Here is a 21,450-nt window from a genome sequence, read left to right on the forward strand (position 1 = left end):
GATCTAAATTTATTTTAGATCGCGGTGAGCGTGGTGCGATCGTGGTCTAGTGGGACTGGGGCTTTAAGCGTTTACACTTGAAAAAAGATCGATTCAAATAAGATTGATCTTTTTAAAACTACATCGATATCTGAAAGTAGACTTTTTAAGACCGATTGAAGATCGATCTTTTCCGTTTTCATTATTTCATCCATCGTTTTGAAAAACGTGTGTTTTTGCCGCCAAACATAGGTAGTAATTTCCATGCAATCGTGAGAGATGTGTACAATAAAAGTGAATTATGTGCTAAAATAGACAATGTGCTTACTTCTAATTTTTATTCCAAAATTGGAGTAAACTAAGGGGATATTTTGAATCCCACCCTTTTCAAGATTTTTATTAATGAATTTTACCGGAAGCACCAAACTATGCAATCTTTAATGACCTGACAACAGTATCGTAACTTTATCCCTTCTTAATAAGTCTGTTTAAAGGTTTTGTAAGCTTTTGAGGTGAACACTGACATTTTTCACCAGATGCTGTTGATATAAATGACCGCAGAATTGACTGCCTCATGTATGCAGAGGATCTTGTTATTTTTTGTCTAGTTCCAAGGCAAGTCTTTCAAAAACGACTTGATAGTTTATCCTGTACTATAAAATGGTGTTTAGAGGTCAATCTATCTAAAACCAAAGTTAATATGTTTAACAAAGTTTGAAACCTGGAAAACGTTTAAAAGAATATTTGTATTGCGAAAAAGATATAATAGAATGTGTTTACAATTATCAGTATCTAGGATTAAAATGTATATTGACTTTTTAAGCATGGAAATGGAGAGGTATACAAAAAATCACTATAAGCAATATTTAAATTGCGAACTTCATCATCTAACAATCCAAGTAATTTTACTCTATAACATATATATATGTGACCATACAATAAAACCTATTTTAATGAATGGCAGTGAAATTACAGGAATGTTCAAAACTATCTCTGCAGCATGCCAGAAAGAAAGTGAATATTTATTACAGCACCTTTACATATGAACGATTTTTTAGATGAATCCAATTTAAAATACTAGTATATGAAATATATTTTAGGTTAAACAAATAGTAACTTTATAGCTGTGCTAGGAGAGCTTGATATATTCCCTTTATATTGTTCAGTTGTATTATCAATTATGAAATATCGGTTTAGAATAAAAATTAAAAAAAACAATATGAAAGATGGTTTACTATGTATACCTTTATGTGTAACAAAAACATGTTCACTAATAACATTGAATGCTTTAATTCATCCATACACATACATTATTTTTTTCAAAAAGCTGAAATATCCATAATTTGGAAGTAAAGCTTGACTTTGTTATCAAGTCAGTTAAGCAAAAACTTTGTTATAGTTTGGTAAAATTTTGGAACACAAAAAGAATAGATACAAAGAGTAGTAAATTAGATTTTTATTTCAAATTAAAAACTTGTTTTTCTAAAGAAATGTATCTACATGAATCTTTAAACAATTTTTTGATGAAGTGTCGTCATATGTAAAATCAGAATCAGTGCCCACGATCTCAAAATAGAAAGAGACAATATATAAAACTTTGTATATAGCAAGAGACCATTTTAAAGGATTTGTAAGAAATGTAGTTGAAGATGAACAACATTTCATTACAAGTTGTCCGGCATGTACAAAGATGATCTGTAGGGAGATGTGTTTCAAGGAGATATTGTTTAGTATTTTTGCTAATTTTTCATATCTCTCAAATGAGACAAAATTTGTTTTGTTATGTATATTTGAGAATGTGTCTGTACATAAATATTTAGGGAACTACATTTGTATATTATTACAAGTCTAGATGTTAAACGAAATGTAAATGAATATATGTTACTTAACAATGATAATTGTAATGATTTTATAGTTCAGGTCCTGTCTTGAATTAAATGTTTGTGACTTATTTAGAATAATATTTCGTTTCAACGTATAAAATATGGCAGTGGCTGTTTTGTCGACTCCCTTCGGGGCTATTTTACCAGCTCCAGCAGAATAGCGATTTATATAGATTTTTGCTATTTTGCCGGTTTTAATTAAGTTAAAAATAACTTATAATTGACAATATCAAACATGTGAACACTATATAACTCAAGTTTAAACCTAATAGGTGACTCAGTTTAATAAGTTACCCAATACTTTAAAAAAATACTTATGAAATCACGATGTAGCAATAATCATTTTATACTTTCCAATTAAATCTTACCTGTAAAATGGCGCAAATGTAGTTTTTACAATAGTATCTTTGACAGCTACATTTATAAAATAAAGAATAAAAACGGGGAATGATTCAAAGAGACAGCAACCAAATCAAAATATACAATTCAACCAAAGGTCATTGGGTCTACAACACAGCGAAAAATCACACACCTAGAGGGAGCCCTGAGCAGGCCCCGAAACACAATATTAGATAGATCAAGAATATAGACGCCATTCTATGCTGCTAAATATAAAGATGAACCAAAATTAAAACATATACAAGAGCAACAAGGCTAAAAGTACCTGACATAGGTCAGACACAAAAATGGGGGGGGGGGGGGGGGGGGGGGGTTAAACTGGTTTTATTCACGCCCATCATTTCCCCCTCATCTCTGGCCAATGTATAAGACACATATAATTTTAACATCCTCAATTTTGAGTGTCACTGACAAACAATAAATTTTGCGGTCCCTAACAAATCGGTATTGCCCGGCTCTGCAGCTGCCCCAAAAAGCCCACTTTAAACGAAATCTGCAGAAGGGGTGTTTTACATATATGTACTATAGTTTAGTTGCTATCTCCCTTTACGTTTAATACGACGGTGCTATGTATGAAATTTAAAAATAATTAAACTGCAAGCCATCTGCTGTATTTCAAAAGGCAATCTGCTTCTTCAGAAAATACTATACGTAGTTATTATCTAGTCCTTTTTATTTTTACAAGAGACTCAGATAAAGTACAAACCACAAAAATAATCAACAACACTATGTACAATTCTATAAGCAATCATCATTCCAAAATGTTATACAGCTGCACCAAAAAAATAAAATATTTCAGTTTCCATATTTTTACGCAATTCGACTTTTGTAACTCGCAACTCGACTTTCTTAACTCGCAACTCGACTTTTGTAACTCGCAACTCGACTTTCGTAACTCGCAACTCGACTTTTGTAACTCGCAACTCGACTTTTGTAACTCGCAACTCGACTTTTATAACTCGCAACTCGACTTTTGTAACTCGCAACTCGACTTTCGTAACTCGCAACTCGACTTTCGTAACTCGACTTTTGTAACTTGCAACTCGACTTATGTAACTCGCAACTCGACTTTTGTAACTCGCAACTCGACTTTTGTAACTCGTAACTCGACTTTCGTAACTCGCAACTCGACTTTCTTAACTTGCAACTCAATTTTTTTAACTCGCAACTCGATACTCGACAACAAGTGAATCTCGGTTGGCCCAAAATTGATCGGAGTCTATATAAAAAAAAGATGTGGTATGACTGCGAATGAGACAACTCTCCACAAGAGACCAAAATGGCACAGAAATGAACAACTATAGGTCACCGTACAGCCTCTAACAATGAGCAAAGCCCATACTGCATGGTCATCTATAAAAGGCCCTAAAATGAGAGATTCACTTGTCTCTTGTGGAGAGTTGTCTCATTCGCAGTCATACCACATCTTTTTTTTATATAGACTCCGATCAATTTTGGGCCAACCAGTATGCTGAAAATATAGCATCTACTCAAGGAGAAAATTATTAAATCTTTTTTTAGCTTTGTATAAAACACACATTTTTCAATGACAGGAGGAATACTGTTCCCAGATAACAGTGAATAAGTGATTATGGTTAGTTATTCAAGTGCACCTTTTTTTGTATGGAATAAGTGATTATGGTTAGTTATTCAAGTGCACCTTTTTTGTATAAGTAAACTGTAGTATGTTAAAATAAAGGAAGATAACCTTGACTGATAATATACAGATTCTATACATGTTCAATTAACAAGACAAAGAAGCATTTTTATGAAGAGGTTTAATCATATTTATATAAATAATTTACATGATCACACAAACATTTAAAACATTTAACAGTCAACAGCACTTATTCATTCTTACAATCACTATATATACATCTTATCAAACTCATTACAGTAAAGAATAGATATCACACACCTTTATATTGCTAAATGCCTCTCTTGATAAACTAAGGAAAATATCGACTCCAATCTACTTTCAACACTACTGCTGAATTTTCATTAATATGAGAGAATAGCATAATACTTGTATTACATTTTAAGTATTAAATTGTGAATAAGTATTGTATTTAATTAACAGTACAAATGAAAGCAGATTTAGTTGTATAACTGTGCAGATCAAACAAAGGAAAAAAATAGATAGCCAAGGGAGATAATTCTAGTAAAATTAATGACTTTAAATTTATATTGTCTCCCTTATCAAATTTTGTAACATGTTTCTTTGTTATCTGTTGTATTCTTATTTAATTTGATGAGAGAAAATAACTGACTAAAATAAAGTACATTGAAAATTCTGGGGGCAATTATCCCTACTTTAATTTATATCATATCACCCTTTTAATAAAAGAATGAAGGTAAACCAGTTACAGTTTTACATAAAACAAGTTACAATGTTGATATGCAGAGGTATTCTATTAGTACTATACCCTATTCAAAGAAAGTAAGAGGTTAACTGAAAATAGGATGCCAAATTTTCCTTTCTATAGGCCTGGTATGTCTCGGTAATACATATCTGAACAAAGCAAGACCCTCATGGGTATTTAAGGTCGTTAAAAATACACCCTGTCCTCATCACATCAATATCTATAGTTGATCAGAAAAGTTCTGACAGTCAAAACATTATAAATAAAAAGTATCTTATTTAAGAAACAAGAACAAAATCACTTTGAAAGTGGAAGTATGAAAAGGAACAGAATTTTCTTTCCAAGATTTGTCTATTGTTTCCAAGTCGCAAGTATTTTTACTGTATATACATATAGATAGTTATTTTCGATAAATAGGATAGCTTGGCAGTCCAATATATGAGAAATGAAATAAAAAGAAAATTTAATCATAATAAGATGTAACGATATCTTTTAAATAAAATATTTCAGCATTATTACAATTGGTGTTTTATATTATGAATAAACTACTAAAATTATTACATTACTGTACTCCTGCCGAAGATGAGCTAAAGAGATCAGTGATACCAGATTTTGGTATTAATCAGTCATTCTATTATAATAAATAAGCATGGTCTACATGTTTTTTTTCATTACATTCAACGAATGACAAAAATTTAGGGATTATTTAACTAATCAAAATAGTATACCATGTAATGCATGATGTACAATTTTATGAAAAAGTTAGTACTTAGTACACCTTCAATCTACTTCTACTTTTTAGTATGATACCAAGCCACCATTCAGGATCAAATTATGTCACAAGTTAATATTTTAATCATTAGTCTACTTTACACACAGAAAACAAAACCTTTTCACATGCATACATACTTTAGCACTTCATTAGTTACCTGAGCAAAGCTATAAATAGTAACATGCAATATACAAACAAGTACTATATACACAACTAAATGTGCCCTTTATATTATAACTGGTGCAAGACATTTCAATCAAGATAATTGTATCATATATACTGTCCATGCACTTGTTGTCCAAAGTGCTGATTTTGATTGTTTCTATAAAGTGACGAAAAAGGAAAATACAATAATTTTTTTTAAATTTTATAAACATTATATTTGTGGTTCTTTTAGATTATTCACCCATATCAACATTTAAGGGAATTGAAAAGAAGGGTACCTGGTTCTCACAATAATATTAAAATGCCTATGTTTGGACATTCATCTCTGAAAAAAATAGCCAAATTTTCCCTAAAAATATCAAATGGTTTTTCAATTTTTTATCCTTTTTCATGATGGTAGCAATATTAAAATAAAAAAAGTTTAGACTTTGTAGAAGATAAGAACGATCACCTTTCCCGCATAGTATTAGAGATCATACAACAAAAGGTAACAGTTTAAGTTTGTACTACTGGTATTAATTTATGATGAAAATATACACCCACTCATATGAAACTAATTAAATCTGTTACAGATTGCAACAGGAGTTATATTATTAATTACAAAGTGCAAAACATTCTACTAATGTAAATTCAGACATGTTTCAGTATCAAATATTACAAACAACAGTTTACACATGATGAAGATAGGTCATATATAGACTTTGGTAGGAGATGAAAAACACTACATCACAATATCAATATAGAATTTGCAGTCGTATAAAAACTTTTTCAATCTTACACTCACAAACATACTTCAATCAAGTGAACAAAAAAAATCAAGTCAAAAAGTGAATAAAAATAGTAAGTGGCTCTTCCGCCAGTACAATGAATTGATGAGACAACGGTATAAAAAATAAACCATAAGAAGACTCTGATTATAAACTAAGTAAAGGGAAAGTAGTTTTATTGTAGCTTGATGTGTTTTGACAACACCAATGCCTTTATCTAATGACAATTATAATTTTCATGAAATTTTCTTAGTCTATAAGACATAATTTCATGAAAAGAAAAATTACCAGAAACAAAAAAACACAATCACTGTACCGGTAATTTACAATTCTATATTCATTTACCAAACTTCAGCTCATCATTTAGGGGTGTCTACAGGCATAAAAAAAACTGTCTGTTGGATTTCAAAATAATAGAAGAATAGACATTTGTTACTCTATATATATCCCGGTCACTTAGAATAAAAAATATTTAAAAAATCACAGGCTTAGAAAATTTGTTTAAACCAATTACTAAATCAGTAATAACATAGGTGTAGAAAATTTCACCAATCATAGCAAATATAACAAAATTTATTCTCACATCTTTAAGATTGAACAAATATTATAAAATGACACACAGCCTATATAAATGATAAGCCTTTTACAATAATGATGAAATAATTACTACAATTTTATAAAGTTACTATGGATTCAATATTTTTCTTAGGATAACCACAAATTTAAATGTTCAATAATTTACAACTTTTTTATTAGTTCGTATGCAGACTTTAGCAAAATCATGAAACTAAATATCTACATAAATACAAGATTTCCTCAATCCTTGAAAATTGGTACCCACAAAATAAATGAATCTACAGTAATAGAGAGTGTGTTGGTCCCAATTATCTACTTCAATTGCAGTACTCTTCAGTCGACACATTAAAAGTAAACCTGGATAAAAACCAGGTCAAACTTATAAACAACATATCTTTTAAATATCAAAATAGCATTAATGGAAAGCTGTAATAACCAACTTGATGCAATTCCAAAAACAATATACAAGGGGTTAGTAAGGGACAAGAGGTACATACTTCTGACCTCAAATAAGAACGGAGATTTTCACATCAATAAAGGTTGAAAAAGTTGTATAACATGATTATTTTCTAGGCATCATATAGACTTTCTTAAAAGACAATCGAACAAATGGAATGTTTCTAATAGATTTTTGATTAAAATATCAGACTTTAACTTTCAGTTCACTCTGCCGTCAAGATACTATCTAATTTGGCATTAAAAGATTAGAAAGATCATATCATGGGGAACATGTGTACAATGTTTTAAATTGATTTGGCTTAAACTTCAACAATAACTACCTTGACCAAAAACTTAAGCCTGAACAGGACAGAAAGACGGACAGATTGAAAAACATAATGCCCCTAGGTGTTGCATACAAATACATTGAGTGAATTTTCAGAAATGTACACAACTTTTGATAATTGTTCATCAATCTTTTATTTTAAACCACACACATTACCATTCTTATTTGAGTACTCCCACCCCTGTTTGTTTATTTCTAGAAAAGCCAATATGAAAATAAAAAGGTCTATTTACAATATGGGAGGTTTGGCACTTATTCATTTCTATTGTTTTTTTACAAACTTGATTATACTGCACCTTTAACGCTTCATTTAACACATAATTGAAAGAAGAGTATTTTTATGTTTTGGATGAAGGTTTAGAAAAAATGTAAAATATCAACCAATGTTTCAAAATATCAGATTCTGTCAGTGAATTAAGTAGCACAAAATGTTCCATTAAATAAAAGTTTGTGAAAGGTACCATGGAATCAAGCCACTTCCCTGCAACCTTTCCAGGTGAGTTATGTCAACTGCCAATAATTAGGTCTATTTTAAAATGGTAAAATACGGAATAATTAATGCGAAGAATATGATCACAATGCAGTAGAGGATTCAGAACTTTTTATAAGAGGGGACCCATTCCAGTCATGCTCTAGTGATTCCCTATATAATCAACCAAATTTTTCCCAAAAAAGGGGATGCCCCCCTGGATCCGCCTAAACAATGCTATATCTTCACATGAGTAAAAGATTCTGCAAAAGCCACATAGTGACAAGTCATATAACAGTGTTTATAATCTTTTGCTCATCATATTAATGGAATAAGAGTTATACAATATTAATTATTCCAACATGAGGAAACCTAAAGATGATGAAAAACAAAAACTACCTCATGCACACAAAGAATAGTCTTTACAAAAATATAAAGTACATGACTCAAAAAATGATGTCATCATATGAGTAAGTCCAATGCAACATGATATGTACCACTACTTTCGATTGGATGACATTCAGAGTAGTTGCCAACAACATTGCACAATGTTGTATCAACATTTCTGGGTTAATTCACATGTTTTACTTTAAACATTTTCCTAGTATTGCATTAGAATATGAATAACATTAATGTGTTTCAAAAGTTGACTCCATCAACTTGCGATTTGATGTTCACAAATATTTGCTACGGTGAAAGTTTATAATTTGCAATTTTCAAATCCCAAATTGATGGTGGCAACTCTTCAAACAAACTCTTGTAATATCTTTAATAATATAATATTTCTTATGAAATATAGTACTTTTATGTTACATAAAATCATGATTTTTATGAAAAATCAAGTCTTAATTATACATTTGTACTACTATGCAAAATAATTGTTTTTCAAGTAATAATTTATAGTAATTTACAAACATAAATATACAGAACAACATTATTTCTTTATTTTCATATCACTGCTATGCAGAATAAAGGATTGTTTATCACCAGAATTATCTAGTTTTGCAGATAGTGTGTTTGTTTGTATCAAATTTATGAAAAAAAGATCATTGAAAACATTGAAATATGCTAATGAAACAAGTTAATCCTCCATTTCAGAAACTAAAGGCATATGGGTAAAATGATTATTCTTGAAATTTTTGTGCAAAAACAATAGTTTTTTTTGGCCAAAGATATTACGTTACATTGTTCCTAGACCAATCAAAATATTTCGGTGTACATTTCAGGTACAGTGCATTAGATTCTAAAATGGTAAATTGTTTACAGATATTCCAGTAAAAAATGGATGGCAGAACTAGAAACCATCTGCTTTTTCTTCTGTGTGTATTAACAGTAAGAAGCCAAAAACAGTGCTGTTTTAAACAAAATGTTAAAGGGTGGTGGAATATAAAAAAATATAATATTGTACATTCCCCCCATATTTCATTTATGTCAAAATAAAATTAATTATGAAATTTAAATTCTGCACAACTGTATTCCTTCCAGCAGGAACATAATTACATAATTATATCACTCATAGAAAAGACAAACTCCATCTTCTCTTGTTCATGATTATAAATAATTTACTACAGACCAATTATTTAAAATCTGTTTAGATAAAAAAAAATATTTACATGAATTCATACAATTGATATCATAAACTATAAACTTAACTGAATCAAGTTTTACTTTAACATAATCTGTAAAGACAAAACTTTATTAAAATCCTTAAGACTGTTCCAAAATTAATTGAATGGTGGGTCTGGGATGCAATTTTTTAAACCCTAACCTCATAATATAAAAGTTGTAATTTTAATTATAATTCTAACACAATATTAAGGAAGACACACCCACCAACCCACACTTGATAATTTGAACTCCTCTCATCCACCTTGATTAATTTTGGAACATTCAATACCTTATGCATCAAAGTAATAAATCTAGAATTCATTCGAATAAATTTGTTAACACTTTTTTAACATTACATTTCATTACACAAGATGTACTAGCATAATTAACACACATGACCTACTATCAAAAATTTTATAAAATGTGCATTTGAATAATTGTTAAGTTCATCCTGTCAAAAGTGTTTTCATTTATAAAATCAACTTAATAATTTCTGAATATGCAATTAGTAAATTTGTATATTACAAAATTACACTACCAAAATCAGAAAACAAATAATCAATTGATTTCGTCTGTCATAAAATTTATATTATGGTAATTCTTTTTAATGGAAATAAAGGTTTAACTGTGTTTTTCTCCATATCATGTAACATATTGACCTGAACTGGGACAAACACCTTCATTTCATAAATTAGTTTAAACCTAATTATCTTATTTTTTCCTTTCATGATTCTATTTCCTTAACAGTATTTGCTCCCTGTATGGGTAATGGATGGGCCTCTGTATTAAATACCCATTTATTTAATGGTATCACTGTATCTTCTGAGAATGTCAGATATAAATATTTTAAAGTTTCCGCCAAAAAGAAACTTTGCTGGACGTCATCCTGTGATCCATGTTCCTGATAGACATCTCGTATTCCTGTAAATCCACCATCAACTTTACAATTCTTGTTTAATGCCTGTAAAAACAACATCCATCGATTATATCTAACTTCACAAAGGTTGAAAGCAATAATATAAATATAAAATGAGGAGATGAGATCGGATTGCCAATAACTACCAAAAGACCCCATATAAAATTAGTCTGTGTGCTTTTGTTGATTGTCTTCTCAATCATATTTACCAGATCTCTTTGAAATTTTTTTTTCTCAAATATTTCCAGATGTTTTAATATAATTACATACAAGCAAAATATATACTGGACCATGAGTTGTTTGTTACTGTGGTCTTTTAGGCTTTCCAGAATTTTGGCGATTCCTGTTGTCCCTTTTAATGTATTTCATTTAGTTCCTTTTAATGTATTTTAATTGGTTCCTTTTCATATATTTCAGTTTCTGCTCTTTTTTTTATATATTTTAAAAATTGCTCAATGTAAAATGGCTACCAAAGAAAATCTTTCATAATTAGCGTTTTGGTGAGAATTTTTTTCTTCGCATTTCTGTAATTTACATGTGTGTTAAAATTAAATATCTCACAGACGTGTCTAACAAGAAACACAGAGCACACCAGTAATTTTGAGGGTGAGAGATTCAAGTTTAATATCATTCTTTTTTATCAATAGACATATGCTTAAAATAATTGACTTCTGGTTCTGCACTTTCTATTGTTTGGGTGATCATTCACATATTTCAAGCTTGAAAAGGTGATCTATTCAAGCAGCATGTCCTATCACCTTATATATAGGGAGTGCCCCCCCCCCCCCCCCCAAACTAGACAACCAGTCAACTCAGACTCACTACAAATGTCTTCTACAAGTGGGACAGCAGTGGCAGATGCAGAAATTTTCATAAGAGGGGGCCCACTAACTGACTTAGAGGGGGCTGCTCCAGTCATGCTTCATTAATTCCCTGTATAATCAACCAAATATTTCCCACACCCCTGGGCCCCCTCTAAATCTGCCTCTGGACAGAGCTACATGTATCTACACTTACATTTACAGCCTCCCAAGCCCAATCTCTGTATTTTTGTTCTTTTGTAAATCTCCACATATAAAAGTGAGTTTCTACTACTTCTGGTCTTAATATATAATATTTTTCATTCTGTCTAATAGATTTGGCTTCTGTCTGTCCATCAAATCTAAATGCTTCTGGTCCTAGTTTTGTAGCTGGAAATAAATAACATCATCAGTTTACAAGAGTTTAGATATAAATTCAATTTTTATAACAAAATATTCTATTTAAATATATATTTGAATAAATAACTTAGTACCAAATAACTTATAATTTATTTAATTTCATCCAATATGTTCAACTTTGAAATTGACCTGTCTTATAAATGGGTGCCACATGTGGAGCAGACCAGATTACCTTTCAGGAGCACCAAAGGTGACCCTTTGTACTTGGTGTTAAATGTTGCAGTTTTCAGTTTTCTATCTATTGTGTAGTAGACTGCTTTGCTGTCTCTCTTCACAAAGTTTTTTTTTACATTTTTTGCTATGGTATTGTATTTTTTCCCCTTCTCTTTTATACAAATTTTTTATGTCCTCCTTATAATTTTAGTCTATTTTTTCCATAGACAGTACTTTTTCAATGTTCATATTTATATAAATTTTGTCCAATCATACAATTTTTCATATTTTTTGTGAGCATACTGTTGATGAATTCATTTTAGGATGCACCAATTTTTGGTGAATTGCCTAAACTTGTAACTTTGTGGGTATTTATTGCATGGTTTTGCCAAAGTCAGCATGGAAATCTTATGAAATGTTATATTTTGTTGAATATTTTAAATTCAAAGTTAATCTAAACTCACCAAATCCAAGAAAGCTTCTATCACACAAATATAAATAAATCCACAAAACAATTTTCTGGTATTAAAGTACCATGGTATTATTTGTTACAACTTGTTGCAAGTTTTATCTCCAAGCTTTAGAACTTTATTATATTTGTGCTATCCATATTTTCAAGAGTACTGTGTTATGCAATTTTTTTAGTATCATTGAAAAAGTGAATATTACAAATGATTGTTCTCACCGCTAAAATAAATAATAACAGTTTCTCTACGTACCTGATCTGTCATAAGACTCATGACAGGTATGTGCTATATCTGCTCCAAGTTTCATGTATTTTGCTTTATCATCTGAATATTCAGCTCCCAAAGCAAACATGCCACCTGAAAATAAATTTATGTCATTCAAGTTTTAAAATCACAAACAACGTTAATGAAATCAAATCAAATTATTTACATTCTCCATATTTTAGTGAATTCAGCATGCATGTTAACTTCACTTTCAATATCTAATTCAGTCTTTTACCTTACAGGTTTGAGAAAATCATGGGCTTTGCTCATTGTTGAAGGCCGTACAGTGACCTATAGTTGTTAATTTCTGTATCACTTGGTCTCTTGTGAAGAGTTGTCTCATAAAACATCTTATTTTTTCAATAAAGTAAGCAGGCAATCATAAAACATCTTATTTTTTCAATAAAGTAAACAAACTATATAAATACATGTATTTGAACATTAAATTAAAATTTACACCAGTCTTCTGAAATATTTTTATTGTAATGGAATTGTAATGGAATTGTAATGGAATTGTAATGGAATTGAAATATTTTACACAGAATCAGTTGTTATTCACATGGCCATTTAAAGTTTTGCAAAAGGAACTGTTCTATTGAATGATTTATTAACCTGCACCAAAAATAGACTCTTAGTGATGAAAAAACAAAAATTTAAATGGCCAAGTAAAAACCCACTGACCTTGGGAAACGTTTTTATTATTTTTGTAATAAAGGCATAAAAGAATAAGCAACTATACCACAGAAACATCCTAAATGGTCCATTTTATGCTCTAGTCTTCCTGATTTATATTCTGCTAAGTAAACCATTCCACTTTTAGATTTTTGTAACATTTTCTTCTCCATTGCCTGAAAAAGTAACAAAGAATGACTAAAAATAAATCAATATTTTTTAGACTCCTTTCATCATCTATAGTATTTTTTTTAATAACCATAACATCTCTTACGTATTGTTTTGACTTTTTTTTTGGAACATAATCCTACATAGGGTTATGAAGATGTTTAAAAAATCAAATGTGGTGTTTGCAAAGATTTAGCATTCTATATAATAGACTTTTCCATTGACTTTACTGTATAAACCATATATAGAATATGTAGATTTTTAAAATCATCTTTATTTTCATAGGTGATCTTCTTTCATGAAAATAAAAGCATCACAAAAAGAATTTTTAAGATATATAATAAATTGATCATTAAACATTGTTTTAATCTATAAGAGTTAAAGACACTAAGTAAGATCCAGCACAGTAGTCATAATATACTTTGTAAATAAACGAATAAATGTTCTGATTGAAATTTCTAACCTTTACTGCATCAAAGTACATTTTCTTTGCAAGTTCATCTTTGTTTCCAGACTGTACATATGACTTTATCAAATATTCATAAAAACTGTCTCCAAGTGCTCCTATCGCAACATGTTCTGCAAAAATTATTAGGTTAATGATTATTTATGGCAGATGCCCCACTAGCAAAATAATTATCCATGTTCATTAGACTGTGAATTAAGAGGCTGTCACAACGACAGCAAACCGGATTTATTAACATTTATTTGTGTCCTGGCAATATCACAAGAACCATAACTGATGAATGCTGAAAGTGAAAATCGTCAATATCAAATTTGACCTCCATTTTGTAGTCAGTATCAACATATTAAAATTTGAAAAGCTTAGATTGAATGGTTCATTAGTAAATGCAACAACGTGAATGGCATTTTACAATCTTTCAAGAACCATAACTCCTGAACGGTACAAGTCAAAATCGTCATTATTGAACTTGACCTCTATTTTGTCATCAGTAACATCATATAAAAATTTCAAAAGCTTTGGTTGAATGGTTTATGAGAAAATGCACGGACACGACTGGAAACACCATTTTTCAATCTTTCAAGAACCATAACTCCTGAACGGTAAAATCGTCATTATTGAACTTGACCTCCATTTTGTCATCAGTAACAATATATTAATATTTGGGAAGCTTTGGTAGAACAGTTCATGCGTAAATGCACGGACACAACTGAAAACTCCATTTTTCAATCTTTCAAGAACCATAACTCCTGAACCGTAAAAGTCAAAATCGTCATTATTGGACTTGACCTCCATTTTGTTATCGGTAACAACATATTAAAATTTGGGAAGCTTTGGTAGAACAGTTCATGCGTAAATGCACGGACACCACTGGATACTCCATTTTTCAATCTTTCAAGAACCATAACTCCTGAACCGTAAAAGTCAAAATCGTCATTATTGGACTTGACCTCCATTTTGTCATCGGTAACAACATATTAAAATTTGGGAAGCTTTGGTAGAACAGTTCATGCGTAAATGCACGGACACCACTGGATACTCCATTTTTCAATCTTTCAAGAACCATAACTCCTGAACGGTAAAAGTCAAAATCGCCATTATTGAACTTGACCTTCATTTAGTTGTCAGTAACAACATATAAAAATTTTAAAAGCTTTGGTTGAATGGTTCATGAGTTAATGCACGGACAACATTAAATTGCCGCCCGTCCGCCCGCCGTACATCCCCAAATCAATAACCGACATTTTTGTCAAAAAAATCCGGTTAAAAATCATATCATAGGGAAGCTGATTGGACTTCAACTTCATTCAAAATCTACCTTGACCAAAAACTTTAACCTGAAGTAGAATAGACGGACGAACAGACGAACAAATGAACAAACTGACATACAGACAGAAATACAGAAATGGGACATAAAAACCAAAAAGAATAATATCTTAAAGTACAATTTCAATTGAATAGATGGAATAAAATTTCTCAAAAACTCAATGTAAACAAAAAATATCAGCCAGTAAATTAAATTGTACTGTAAAACTTTCTTTTCTCAAACTTCATTATTCTAGTTATCTAACGAAAAATTTGTTTACCAGGTTTTATTATTATGGTTTTCTTGTTCATGACTCTGATTTACGTATACCTCAAATTTATGAGAGGAAAAAACCAGAGTGAAATATTTCTGCTTTACATTAAACAATTCACTAAATTCATCAATTATATTTCACCTGATATTGTGTAACATTGATATCATATAAAGGTGCTTAACATTCTTGTTAAACATAAATCCCATATCAAGGGGATTGTCATAATTCAAAGATAACTGTCCATTATATATTCACATTTAAATTAGATTTATAGTTATCAACTAATCTAATATATTTATATTTTATTTAAGACAGATCATCAGATATACTTACGCTGGCCCCATCTACCTGTCTTAGGATTAAGGTAGTTTGGATACAGTCCATCAGGTTTTTCTATCTGGTTCAATACTTCTCTAATCTTATCAACCTGAAGCACAAACAACGATTATATTAAGACACATAATTACCATAAACAAAAAAAACCAGAAAAATTTATAGATTAACATTCATGACTTGCACAAGGCTATTTCTAGATAGAAAACACAAGTAACCTTTAAGGTTATTCTTAATAACAGTTTTCATTTTATGACCCCTTCTGCAGAGATGGTCAGAGGTCAGTAATACTTAGTCTAATGTGAGTCACATGCCAAATTTTTGCATGAAGAATATTAATTGAAAACTAAACTTTCATATCCATCATTTTCAATATTGTTTCGGCATTTTTTACAAAATAAATTGTTCCGAAACTGGGTAGATATTCTCATTGGCAATTGTACACATCTGGTCTTTAGCAAATATATGTCTCGGATTTATCTGAATCTGCCCTGACTATGGATATGCACATCTCCTAATATTCATAAAAAGACGTTACTTCATTTGAAATCAGGACTTTCTTACCTTTTCTTTGTAAATTGGATTACCAGTTATTTCAGATAGATAGACAAATTCTAAATGAAAAGATCCAAATTCTGCCAAAATAGAACAACCACCTGAAGCCCAACCCCAGTTTCTTGATCCACCTCTGTAAATATAAATTAAATATATGTAGTTGAAATTAAGTTTAGAGATCAACTTTCGATTTCTGTTTTTAAACATAGCTATAAATAATAATAAAACGACAAACAAAAGAATTCAAACTTGGAGAATAAGGATTAAAAGCGCAAAATTAACATATTGATTATTTGAAGATTTTATTATGCTGAATATTTTTGCCATATATATTGTTTGATTTATTATTATTCCTTGGATACACATTTTTGTGGGGAACTGAGGACACAAATTTGTCTGATTAACCAATTTTAAATTTTCTATATGCAGATTTTAGCAAAACTACAAAATCAAATAATTTTTGTCACCATGTAAATTAAACAATGAGAGATTAATTTCTTTTAGAAGAAAATAAAGGTTCCACTGAATTAGCTCAACGGAAAACAATAACTACTGTCTTCATTCAATTGGACAGTTAAATGATCAAAAATTAAAATCAACAAAAGTAAAGCTAGTCAAACTGGTGAAATATTGTATTTCTTAACAATAAATATAAATGCTAAATACAAACAATGCTATTATAATATAAAATATAAATGTGAGTTTTCCCTTTTGTGAAACTTACCTTGTTGTTATTGTTGGAATACTAAAAACATTGAAATAATTTCTGACAGTTATGAATTGACTATGTTATAAGTTCGGAAAAGTAAAAGCCCATAAAAAGGGTGCAAAATTTTAGTTGTCATTATAACTTCTGCTCCTAATAATTAGTGATTGGATTATTTGATCATTTATCACTGAACAAACGTTTCCTTTTCTGAAGCAATTTCGATCCTTGTGTTTGAAAATTGTCATGTTCTCATCGCTCTCTGTATGCTTCATAGATGCTCTGTTGTACCTTAATTTGAATGATTTATTCATTGACAGATACATAATGTCCAATGGATAAAAAAATCAATGGAAATTTTAAGACAATGATTTTATGTCAAAAAGATGCTAACAAGACTAACAGTGTGAGTGAATAGTCTGAAGACTGTTTGGAGAGTAGACCATGCTGGCCCACAAGGTAACAGCTAGTAGGAAGAACTGTCACCCATCATGACCCTGACCCCAACTCAATAATAGTAGCAATCATTTACAAAATCAGCTGTTGCCAAAAAAGCCATGACATTTTTCTTTATTTTTCCAATCACAGCTTTTACTTTCTAAGAAAATAAATAAACCATAAGGTTCATTTTTTAGTTATAAGAACTGAATTATTGATACTTTTAACACATTGAAATATGCATTTCATTGGTCATTCTGAGTTTCCTAATCCTAAAAACTTACGTTCTGACATTAACCATAGAGTTTGGTATTCCTGACGGTGTATTGAATGCTGGTAATAATTTATCTGCTATTTTAACAACTTTTTCTTTATACATCTGAAAAAAACAATTAATATTTATCTATTTCTTCCAATGTGTATTTTATATAATGATATTAAAAGCAAAGCTCCTGCAAAAGTCCTCTAATAATATAAAATACTAGAATCATTTTTTTTGTAGATGCAAAAATATGAAATTTAATACACAATTTTTTTTTGCAAGGTACCGGTTTCTTTAAGGCTTTAATGTTTCAGTTTTAGAACATAAACCATATCTAATATCCTCCCTCTATTTGACAGAATGGAACCTCAAGAAATTTTCAGTGATGTGAAAACTTGATTCAAGTTGCCAGGTTACATCGATATCATCATCAATATTATGAATACCCTTAATGTATGACATCCAAGCTTTGATCAACCATCACCCATTACTTCATGATAGATGATCGATGATGCAATAACACACTGGAGTCATAGATATCTACTAGAAGTTCCCTTAATTCCATGTTAGTCTTTATGATTGTGTTCGGTTGCTCAGTTTTTCAAGTAGTGTTTCCTAGACAGTTTGTCTTTTTGTCATTGAATGCTTTTGCAATAGTTTTGTTGGTTTCACATTAACTTTTGATCATCATCTGTCCTCTTCTTCTCTTGTTCATAAAAACATCTTTTTTCTTTCACTCATGTCAAACTTTTTTATACACTCTACAGTCGACTGAACTACACTTCAGAAATTACAGACTGTTAGCATGCTGTCAATATTAAGTTCTAATACATTAGTTGTGTCCCCTTATTAAAGTTATATCCCCTTACCTTATCACCAGTTAAGGCATAGAGAGCCAGCAATCCTCCAACAAATCTAATGTTTGTTTCAAATACAGACAACTCTGAAGACTGAAATGAATAAAATATACATTTTATCATAGATACATCATTATAATTTATCATAACATATACAAACAAATCGGATGACTTTTATAACCAAAAAAAAATTCATTATACATTACTGAAGATACTAAAGATTTTATCACGCAAAGCAAAACCAGCACCACTTATGACTAAAACGAATAAAAAAAAAATTGTATACATTACTCTGGTTTACACTTTTAGAAAATAAACCCATTTTTGTTTTTTTTCTTCACCCAAAATAATTAGAAATGAATGCACCAAAATTGTTACTCTTGTGTCTGTCCACTGAAGCTGATTTCAATCTTTGTATCTAATACAGTAGCATTATTTCAATGCCTTTGTTCTTTTCACTTTTTAAAAATTCACACACATAAGATTAGCTTAATAACATAGGTTTGCTCCACCTTAGATGAGGGGTAATCTTAACCACAGTTTGGCCATGTCTTAAGACATTCACACTAACCCAAAATTTTACCAAGATTTACTATTTGGGATCTAAATCACAAGTTAATTTGCATAGTGTGAACTGGGAATATATGATTATCTTTAGCATACTGAATGTAAAAGGGCATTTAATTTGCCCCTTTTAGCCTATGATCCTCCTCATCAACATCTTTCGTTCCCTGACCCTGCAATCATGGCACAAATATATGTTTCATAATAATTGTGTGGAGTACATGCAGTAAGAGGAGTTGGCTTGCACATAATCCCAAGATACAATGCTTCTATTCTATTGACCTTGACTTCTTGGATATAAACCTAATGACAAGGTTATACTGACTGCTGGACCATATTGACCAACCAGCCTGAACAGATTATAAGATATTTTGTGCTAAAAGTTTACAGACAATTTCACAACATCAACACATTATCTAACCATGACATTAAGAGTTCAACTTTGAGATAAATGTTAAATCCACACATTATCTAACCTTGACATTAGAGTTCAACTTGAAGTAAATGTTAAAGCATCTAATAAAATAAAATCAGGCATGAAGAAAAATTTGTGGCAGATCTACTCTTTGGACATTGATAGAAAATGCAGGAATAACCACAACCTATTTTGGATGGCGGTGCGCCACTTTAAAATTTCTGGTCAGCGCCAAGCTTATTCTATTGTCAGCCAGTCCCTTGAAAATCAATAGATAGGAGTTAAATTTCAGATACCTTTATTCCCAATTATCATTTTAATTGGCAATTAAGAAATCTAATTATTGTTAATTAGTATGAACATTGACTCAAGGGATGTACACTGACAGCTAATTACATTATTTACATGGTTTTGCATGGTTTATTATTTAAAATGTTAGGTAGAAATTAATAAAGATATAGTATAAGAATGTTTTAATGTGAAAAAAGAAGGTTGGTTATATATTATTTATATACTATTTATATAATGTGTGTGTGTGTAAGGCTGCATTAATAAATAGTGACAAGATAATCAAGTCTTTCAACATCCTGAGAATTTCGTCAAAATAACAGTGGCGGATCCTTAGGGGGGGGGGGTGGGGTTCCAGGGGTTAAGAGCCTGTGTCGCTCACCTTGATCTATGTGCATATCAAACAAAGGACACAGATGGATTCATGACAAAATTGTGTTTTGGTGATTGTGATGTGTTTGTAGATCTTACTTTACTGAACATTCTTGCTACTTACAATTTTCTCTATCTATAATAAACTTGGCCCTTTAGTTAGAGGAAAATATTTTGTAAAAATTTACAAAAATTAACCAAATTAATGAAAATTGTTAAAAATTGACTATAAAGGGCAATAACTCCTTGAGGGTCATATGACCATTTTGGTCATGTTGACTTATTTATAGATCTTACAATACTTTGCTGTACATTATTGCTGTTTACAGTTTATCTCTATCTATAATAGTATTCAAGATAATAACCAAAAACGACAAAATTTCTTTAAAAATTGCCAATTGGGGGGCAGCAATCAAACAACCAGTTGTCCAATTCGACAATTTCAGGGCAGATAGATATTGACTTGTTGAACAATTTAATTCCCTGTCAGATTTGCTCTAAATGCTTTGGTTTCAGAGATAAAAGCCAAAATCTACATTTTACCCCTATGTTCTATTTTTAGCCATGGTGGCCATCTTCTAGGTTGGCTGGCTTGGTCACTGCACACATTTTTAATCTAAATTCCCTAATAATGATTGTGGCTAAGATTGGTTAAATTTGGCCCAGTAGTTTCAGAGAAGAAGATTTTTGTAAAAGATTACAAACATTTACGAAAAATTGGTAAAAAATGACTATAAAGGTCAATAACTCCTTAAGTGGTCAACTGATCATTTTAGTCATGTTGACTTATTTGTAGATCTTACTTTGCTGAACATTATTGCTGTTTATAGTTTATCTCTATCTATAATAATATTCAAGATAATAACCAGAAACGGCAAAATTTCCTTAAAATTACCAATTCAGGGGCAGCAACCAAACAACCGGTTGTCCAATTCATCTGAAAATTTCAGGGCAGATAAATCTTGACCTGATTAACAATTTCACCCCCATGT

At 30.5% G+C, this 21,450-nt stretch overlaps 1 protein-coding gene across 1 annotated transcript in view; it reads right to left on the reverse strand.

The window, feature by feature from the left end:
• Positions 1-4,022: 4,022 nt before the first annotated feature.
• Positions 4,023-21,450, reverse strand: part of LOC143047772 (mannosyl-oligosaccharide 1,2-alpha-mannosidase IA-like) — a 33,836-nt gene continuing 16,408 nt past the window's right edge. The window contains exons 3-11 of the mRNA XM_076221020.1: positions 18,832-18,912; positions 17,985-18,079; positions 16,566-16,689; positions 16,002-16,095; positions 14,089-14,204; positions 13,525-13,633; positions 12,774-12,878; positions 11,699-11,871; positions 4,023-10,726 (exon numbers count right to left, since the gene is read on the reverse strand). Coding sequence (XP_076077135.1) covers positions 10,490-10,726; positions 11,699-11,871; positions 12,774-12,878; positions 13,525-13,633; positions 14,089-14,204; positions 16,002-16,095; positions 16,566-16,689; positions 17,985-18,079; positions 18,832-18,912 — 1,134 coding nt within the window. The 3' untranslated portion in view covers positions 4,023-10,489. The remainder of the gene's footprint in view (positions 10,727-11,698; positions 11,872-12,773; positions 12,879-13,524; positions 13,634-14,088; positions 14,205-16,001; positions 16,096-16,565; positions 16,690-17,984; positions 18,080-18,831; positions 18,913-21,450) is intronic.

This window comes from Mytilus galloprovincialis, chromosome 10 (assembly GCF_965363235.1).
Source record: "Mytilus galloprovincialis chromosome 10, xbMytGall1.hap1.1, whole genome shotgun sequence".
Taxonomy (NCBI): domain Eukaryota; kingdom Metazoa; phylum Mollusca; class Bivalvia; order Mytilida; family Mytilidae; genus Mytilus; species Mytilus galloprovincialis.